The sequence below is a fragment of the Alnus glutinosa genome, chromosome 5 (genome assembly GCF_958979055.1).
Source record: "Alnus glutinosa chromosome 5, dhAlnGlut1.1, whole genome shotgun sequence".
In the NCBI taxonomy this organism is placed as follows: domain Eukaryota; kingdom Viridiplantae; phylum Streptophyta; class Magnoliopsida; order Fagales; family Betulaceae; genus Alnus; species Alnus glutinosa.
In genome coordinates this window covers 7,255,834-7,264,948 of record NC_084890.1, presented here as the reverse complement: position 1 = coordinate 7,264,948, position 9,115 = coordinate 7,255,834, and the positions used below count along the sequence as shown (strand labels likewise).

The 9,115-nt window shown below is 36.3% G+C and overlaps 1 protein-coding gene across 1 annotated transcript; it reads right to left on the bottom strand.

The window, feature by feature from the left end:
• Positions 1-4,896: 4,896 nt before the first annotated feature.
• On the bottom strand, positions 4,897-7,039 carry LOC133868907 (chlorophyllase-2-like). Its single transcript, XM_062305906.1, has 2 exons — positions 6,968-7,039; positions 4,897-5,710 (listed from the first exon to the last, which is right to left on the bottom strand). Exons 1-2 carry the CDS (start codon positions 7,037-7,039, stop codon positions 5,024-5,026), a joined length of 759 nt encoding a protein of 252 aa, XP_062161890.1. The 3' UTR covers positions 4,897-5,023.
• Between the last annotated feature and the right edge of the window lie 2,076 nt (positions 7,040-9,115).

Here is a 9,115-nt window from a genome sequence, read left to right as displayed (position 1 = left end):
TGTATATCATGTCTTGCGCATCAGATCTTTGCAGTAATGCTACATATCATCCTTGTGTCCTTTTGTCCCCCCATAATTGATGTGGCTCTTAAAATCACCATTGAATTTATGATAGACCACTATTGAATTTTAATCTAATGGTGATTTTAAGAGCCACATCAATTATGGAAAAACAAAAAGAGGACACAAGGGTAATGTGTAGCATCACTCCTTTTAGCAATTTGCCATTTTCTACATACTTGGGTGGATGGGTAGTTTCGGAATTGTCTCAAAGCTTGTAGAAGGACCTCAAGGGATAAAGACGCAATATCTTTGCTACGTGGCAGCTGGAGGCAATTTTAGTTTTGACCAAAATGTTGGAGAAAATTAGCAACTTCAATTTTATGTGTCAAGGGATATAGCTGGCTTCTTTTTAGCTTCTAGAAGGTTACACAATGGGCTGGATATTGATGCATGGGTCCAACTGAATGGGGCATTGTACTTGGCTTTAGAAGTTTTATTTTGGGCAAAAATATACAGCACCTGGTGGGCGAGGTGCTTAAAAGGGCGAGCATTGTAATAGGTATATTAGGTAAATGGGCATCTGACCTTAATAGGTTAATGGGCTGTAATAGGTTCATTAGGTAGATGGGCCTATAGCCTTAATAGCTTAATGGGCTTTGAATTGTAATGGATCTACCATATTGGAATTGGTATGATCCATAGAATTATGGGCAGCTTAGTAGTCTATATAAAGAACACTTGTAAGAGAATTCCTAGTAGCCTCATCAAATTTTATTTACCAAAGTAGTTAAAAATCACTTTTTTCTATTCTTGTAAGCCATTTTTTTAAAATTCTCCCAGCAGCCTCACCATTTTAACTATTCACTATCACTATTCCATTTAAATAATTTTTTTTTTTTTTTAGATTTCTTTATTCTTTCTCTATTTAATCTTTTTATACAACAAGCTACCATATACTTTCATCTTGAGATTAGAGCATTGCTAAGAAATTCACAGAAGTTTTCATTTGCTTTTCAACCAAATTCAAGAAAGAAAGAAAGAAAAGATAAATGAAAAAACCACAAAGTTTATGTTAGGGACAAAGAAACCTTCGTGTCCAAGAGATAAGGATATCATCGTGTCAGAGAGATTGGAGATGAGAGAAGAAAATTAGAGAAAAAAAAAGAAAAAAGTGTGCTGATCATGTGAGAGAGAAATGAGAAACAAAATTGATGAGAGAGTTGGTGAGTGAACATTACTCATCAAAATTGGTGAGTATTTTCACTCACCAAAAGTTTTGATTAAAGTGGTGAGGCTGCTAGAAGTCTTTTTTTAGTGTTTTCATCAAATTGGCTCACAAAAATAGATTTTTAACTATTTTGGTGAGGCTATTAGGAATGCTCTTAGAGCATCCACATCAAGCTCTCCAAAATTTTCTCCAAATTTAACCTAAACAATCTACTTTTTTGATTTTATCTCTCACTTTTAAAACACTCCATACATCAAACTCTCTAAATATTTATCAATTATAATTAAATATTTTTTTTTATTAATTTTAAGAGCAACCACTTTAACTCTATGAACATCAATTTTCCTACATCAAACAATCCCACCGCATTCAGCTACCCACGTAACAGAAAACTTCAAATTTTCAATTCTCAGCCACTACGAACTTCAAATTTTTACTAAAATGCACAACATTCTCTATTAAACGCACCGCTTCATCCCCTTCTAGAATGCTTAATTAGCTGGACTGCAACACTTCAGATTGATGCCACGTACCCTTCACTTCGATCACACAAACTCTTCTTCTATCAATCTTCTTCAAGTTCTAGCCTTTACCTTTTTTCCCTCTCTTAGAAGTGCTGCAACAGAGAAGTGGAGGATTGTGGCGTCAGTGTTGGCTATGTCACTTGGGTGTCTTTGATCTCAGTAATTCTTCGTTTGAATTCAACGCATCTACCAGAATCCATATCAAAAGCCATGAGAGAGAGAGAGAGAGAGAGAGAGAGAGAGAGAGAGAGAGAGAGAGAGAGAGAGAGAGAGAAAGAAAGAGAGAGTATGGGCGTTTTGAGAAAGAGGGAAAGCAGGTGCACATAGTGAAGAAGCTTGATAGAGAGATGTAGACGAAAGTGAAGAAAGGAGCGAGAATGAAAAAAAAATAATAAAAAATGGAATAGCGTGAGCTCGATGGGTGTTAAATATGGAGAAGGATTTTGACAAGAGTTGTTTTGGTGAAACGATAGAAAGTTTGATGCATGAGAGAGTTGGAGAAGTTTCACCAAAATTTGGTAAAATTTTTGAAATAACCAGCTCGATGTGGATGCTCTTAGGCTTAGGTATAAAATTTGTAATGCAGTCTTAGACTACAATGGAGGATGAGTACCTCAAAATGCTCATGAAGGGATGGTAACCTCGAAATTGCCAACTATATGTATTTTCCATTTTATCAATCAATTACTTTGAATTTCTTCATCCATTTCTTCCTAAATTCATCTTTAATCCATCATTGATCCAGTAACAGTGAAATTACCTGTTACACATAGCAAATCAAATTCTTAAGCTTCATACACATTCATTTGGCTTGTACACATGGAAACCCCAAAATTCCTAAACAACAATACTCATCAAATGGTTTAATCAAAACAAATACAATTCCATTTTAACCTAAATTCGGACGTAAGTGAAAATTATAACAACTCATACTATTTTCTTTTCTTCATCAAAGCACCATTCGGTGCTTTATTTTTCCTAAGCCATTCAGCCCAAAAACAAACTCCACGAACACCCATTCCGTTATTCCCTACCAAAGCTTACAATAAATCAACCTAAATCAAACCCAAATATAATCCTAACAATTAAACATGATTTTCATTCTTTATAATCGATAGGTACAACGAAAACACAAAGAAAAACTAGAGATTTACCTCATGAAAACCCATGGCTGAAAACCCATCTTCTTCTCTTTTTCTTCTTCTTCCTTCGGTTTGCTTCTCTTCCTCTACAACACGATCTCTCTCTCTCTCTCTCTCTCTCTCTCTCTCTCTCTCTCTCTCTCTCTCTCTCTCTCTCTCTCTCTCTCTCAGCAACTCTATCTCAATCTTTGCATGTGCATGCGTGAAGAAGGAGAAAGGGAGAAAAGAGAAGGAAGAAAAGGAAAGGGAAGAAAGGGAACGTGCGTGAGGGAGGGGAAAAAGAAAAGAAAAGTAAATGACCAATTTGCCCTAACGCTGAAATTTAAATACAAAAATGATATTTACACAATTAAACTTTCACAATATTTACGTAATACACACACATGAGGTGAGACCCATGTGAGTAGAACCCACTACATGGGTTCCACTCTATGTGAGTGTGTTGTGTAAATGTTGTGTAAATGTTGTGTAAGAATCACTACTCACTCAAAAGAAAATTATACAGAAGAGATAATGACAAAAGAGAGTCTTTGCTAAATTCTCTAAGTGCTGCGCCGCACTACAAATGTGAGAAATATTGGGATTGAAAAATCTCACAAACACACGTCGTGAGTAACTCTCTGTTTGACGCTCTCACATTTATCTCTCATTTTTTTCTTTTATGTCGCAGATATTTGCTCTTCTTTTATAAATGACCGAAAGTGTTAAGTCTTGCAAATAAGTAAGTCGGTTAAAATATTTCACAGTGAAGTAAAATCTTGAAACTTAACTAAGAAGCAAACTTCATCAAGAAGTAAAACAAAGAGAGACAAAATGTATGGCTAAGAAAGCAATGAGTCCCACGTATGAGAAATGCAAGTCATAACACGATAGTAGATGATTGAGCTTAAATGTGGATCACATCCATCCACACAAAAGTTCAATTTTTTAGAAGATTAAATGTGAGGTTTGTTCTCGTACATTAGGGAAGGAAAGTTTAGAGGTCGTTGGATTTTGAGAATCTGTTGCATATGGTTTGGGGGTTTGATATGGGATTTTGGTTTGGACTTTGTGTAGGTGCTGTTTGTTATTGTTTTTATATGTAGTGTGCAAAGTGGTTGTTTCTTGGCTTTGGAATTTGTTCTTTCGCTTGATTGTTTTCCAGTTGTTTGTTGTAAAGATGTAATTGTGCTTGTTTGTTGCCTTTTAAAGTTAGGAAAAAATATTCATATTTCTCTTAAACTACCATCTAATTGTTGATTTGCCATTCAAATTACTAATTGGGTCAATGCATGTCCTCCCAATAACACAAATACCCTTCATATATAAAATTATAAAATTCTTAGCATTATATAAAAACAAAACAAAAAAACAAAAATTAGTTATATAATTTTTAGTTTTATAATTTAATTTAATTTTTTTTTTAAGATTTTGTTTTATTTAATTTTTAGTTTGGGCCACCCTTTGGATTTTCATTAATTTTTCTCGGTTTTTTTCTTTTTCTTTTTTTTTTTTTTTTTTTTTTTAATTTTTTATAAGGATATATTTGTCTTTTTGTTGGCTTTAAGAGATATTGACATTTTTTGATAGTTTAAGGGGAGACATTGACGACATTAATACAGTTGGTAATTTGGGGGGTACATTGACAATGTACATAGTGGTAGTTTGAGAAGTATGTGTACTTATCTTAATCATTAAAAAAAAAAAAAAAGTGTTAAGTGTCACATTGTGTAGTTAGTAGGTGAAATTGAGCTTTATAAGTGATTCTAGAAAAGTTTCAAATTAACTAGATATATGACTATAAATTAAATGTTGCAACCCCCCAAACCAAAAAACAATGTTGTAAATAAATTCTCAGTTGGGTGACTCTTATGTTAATGATGTTTTAGTCAATCATTGGAAACAAATCATAAGGGCTCTCTCGTTCATGCTAATCCTATGGTAATTTTGGACGTTTATGGCTAACTTCCAAAACATAATTCAACAATATTAATTATATAATCCGATCATCTCCAAAGCATGCTTGTTCAAAGAGTAATAGTAGTTTTATTGAAACTCTAGATCTGAATTTCAGCAAGAGCACAAATGTTATAAATAATAGAACATTAAATCTATTCTTCGCTTGTAGCAGCCCCTAGAATTAAATTTCACTCAAGAAATTCAATAGTTTTGAGCTCCACCAGTGTAGTCTCCTGCCCATCTCTTATAGCCATTAAGTCACTGTTATCATCTAGCAGATAAGCTTTCATGAATGCAACAACAATTCCTCCAACAAACCTCCTCATGGGTTCCCTAGACTTCCCACTCTTACACATAACATTTATAGCTATCCCAACAAGCAACCCGATATCATCATCTAACATATCACAATGGCCATAGTCCTTCACAAAAAAATGACAAGCCGGTTTCCGACATTCATTGAAGAAATCCTCATGGTTAACTCCCTTAGGAGCAGGAGCAGGAAGAGTAACACAAAATGGAAGAGTATTTCCAATTTCACCCAATTCTGTACCAATGACCATTGCAGGCATGTCAAGGTCAAATGAATGAGGAACATAGGTGAGTACTGGCGGAGGGGTCTGTAAACCTTTGCCTAGTCCATCAACTGGGCCAATGCCTATTAGAGCAGAGAACTTTACAGAAGTTGCTGCTTTTTCAAGAACAAGTGCAAAAGCAGCCTTGCCTCCACGGCTATGGCCAGCGAGTCCTAGCTTTTTCATATTTGGCTGAACCTGCGGTGGAAGCAAGTAATGGAGTCCCTCGGGCAACCAATTTGTTGTGGCCACTGTGGAGTCAATGTCAACAGTTGCACATGGTCCAGCCACGGTGTACAACTGTTAAATGGAAAGGCAGAAATATGTCGTCAGTCAAATTTAGGGCATGTTTGGCTTTGTGATTTTAAATTGTATGTAATTTTTAAAAACGTAGTTAAGGGTTTGACTTTTAAAATTGTAGTTTAGCTTTTCAAAATAGTGTGTTTAAAACAGCACCCAATCTGATGTGATTTGAAAACGCAATTTTTTTATTCATTTTTAAAAACGTACTTCCAAACGATACAATTTCTGTAATTTGGTTTAAAAGCGCAACATAATAACAATAATTTCCACTATTTTTATTTTTATTTTCTGGATTTAGTTATATTGGTGCTTTCTTCTCCTCATGGTGGAATTTTCAGAATGCTTAACAAAATTATACATGACTCCTGAGTTTGGACCTACTCCCCTGCCCCTCTCTGAAACCAAAATGCAACAAGTGAATAAAGTTAAAGAGGTAACTTCGTAAAATGATATCGAATTATACACCATTTTGAGAAAATGGTACTGAATTATCCAACGTTTCAAACTAGTATATCAAGTTTCCAAATGTCTCACTTAAGGGTACTCCGTTAGGATTTGCTGTTAAATCCTGCCAAAATTTTCAAAATACCCTCTCTCTTTTTTTTCTTTTTTTTTTACGAAAAAAAAATGCTAGGATTTAGACGTTGTTCAAAATTTAACGGAATTTGTAAAAATATCCCTACTTGAATCTTTGAAAATTTTTATAAGAATTTTAAGAATTTTGATAGGATTTAATAACAAATCTTAATGGAGTACCCTAAAGTGAGATATTAAAAAACTTGAATACACTAATTTGAAACGATTGATAATTCAGTACATTTTTTTCAAAAGGAGAGTGATCCTTGCATTCTTTGTGCACAACAATGGCACAACACCAAGGCACATTGGGGGGGACCCATTGTGTGGGCCACATCCCAATGTGCCTTGGTGTTGTGTATCATTGTTGTGCATTGTGAGTGTTAGGAAAAATATTAGTTTATCAAAGCCCATCAAAATCATTTGGGCCCAACCGGTTTAACCGACCCGACCACCCGAGTCCCGGATACCTCGCAACACTCGAGTCCTAGAACATCTCGGTATTACCCGAGGTTTAAGGGACACGATGCACGATACATAACTAGATCGTGCGCCCGAACTGTCTCGACAAACATGTCACCCATAAAGGATTGTGCACCCGAGATAGGCGGTCATGGAACCCCAAATGTCCTGGCGCCCGAGGCCACGTCTTCCTTAACTACCGATCCCCGCACAAACCGGGAACAATCGTAACTGCTCATCAATCTCTATAAATACTAGAGTCTCTTCAAATATTAAGGGACATGACATTTTATGCTTCTAAAAATTACTCTGCTCATATTCAAACTATCATCTGACTTAAGCATCGGAGGGGGATCGTCGGCACCCCCCCGACGCAGTGTTTATTATTTTGTAGATCATAAAGAACAAGGCCAATATTCAGGCGAATCATCACCCTACACGTCACCATGCTGAAAACTATCTCAACAGTGAGTGTTTCGATCATTTCCCTTTTCAAAATGAAGTATAGTTCAATACCCTTTAATTTGTGATGTTATCCCAAAGTTAAAAGAGGAAAATATAAAAGAGGAACAATCGTAACTGCTCCTCAATCTCTATAAATACCAGAGTCTCTTCAGATATTAAGGGACATGGCATTCTATGCTTCTAAAAATTACTCTGCTCATATTCAAACTATCATTTGACTTAAGCATCGGAGGGGGATCGTCGGCACCCCCCCAACGCAGTGTTTATTATTTTGTAGATCATAAAGAACAAGGCCAATATTCAGGCGAATCATCACCCGACACGTCACCATGCTGAAAACTGTCTCAACAGTGAGTGTTTTGATCATTCCCCTTTTCAAAATGAAGTATAGTTCAATACCCTTTAATTTGTGATGTTATCCCAAAGTTAAAAGAGGAAAATATAAAAGAGAAAGAAAACAAGAGTACGTATCATGTGGTATACGTGTGAATGTGAACAACTGGAGGAAGTAACTCGAGGCAAACTTTTCTAGTAAGTAAAGAAATTAAGGAGACTTATCTGCAGCATGGATTGTTGTTAAAAGAGTAATCAAAATTAGTATAATTAATTATATAAAGTTGGTATTTATAAAGATAAACTCACACTAATTTTTTGCTTTACAACAAGTAATATTTAAGTGTATGTTCTTGTTCAAAATTTCACATGCACGCCTGTGTGGCAAGAGCACTAATGACTCACTTGGCAGGAAGAACTGGAGTTTGGGCTGGATCCAGATCCCCTCAAATTTTAAAAAATCTAAGTTTCAAAAATTTTAAATCCTGGCCCTTGATTAGATCTATAGGTCTAAAACGTATCTTGAGTTTTGTCTTATCGAGGAAGATTAAGTCCGCATTTTTTGTTGGTTAACCCAACTAAGGTTAACCAGCCTATTAAAAAAGAAAATTTCAAAACCAAAACGTGTGTTGGTTTCTCTCCTCCAAATTTTTATGATTCGTGATTGGGGGACTCCTACGAGCATTAATAGCAGTCTCCCTATATTAGTTCCATTCCCTAAATTTAGAGAAAATTTCACAAAAACTCACAAAAAAACATTCCACAATAGTCACCCTAAATTTAGATAATTCAGTTGGATAGCAACAGTGCTACCTAATACACTGGGTAGCACTGTAGCTACCCAATCCATTATTATATTCACACAAACTTTGCAAGACTGCAACGCATGTCCTCTCTCCTCGCGTTTCTCTCTCCTCTCTCACGGACGCTCGTGCGACTTCTTCTGCCACCACCGCCATACCCACCTTCGCTACCTCCTCGCCCACCACATCTCCCACCACGAACTTGATCTGGTACTCCAAAGCCTCGCCCTCGCCTAGGATATGAAAGCCCCCTGTGCGTATCTAGGACTGGTGCACGAATAGGTCGTCCCCTCCGTCATTGGGGGTTATGAACCCAAACCCCTTCTGATCATTGAACTACTTCCCCGTCCTGCTCAGTCTCTCGCTCATCTCTCTCACAAAACCCAAAGAAACTCTCTCTCTCTCTCTCTCTCTCTCTCTCTCTCTCTCTCTCTCTCTCTCTTCCTCCTTGCGATTATGTGTGGACTTTGGCGTTACAGGTGTGGGACTGCTAGGATCAGCCAAACAAAATTACTTGGTGCGGCCGTCAGATCCGTGAGGAGGGAGAGGACTGCCAGGATCAAACGAAGAGGTCGGTGTCGTTAGTGAATCCCGTAAAAGACGATGGCAGCAAGAGAGAGAAGACGAGAGAGTAAGAGAGAAGAAAATAAATGAGTAAAAAAATAAAAGTAGGAAAGAGAAAAAAGAATAAAATAAGAGTAAGAAACAATATTTAATTGATATAGAGAAATATAAGGGAATCTATTGTAAAGTGTTTTTTTTA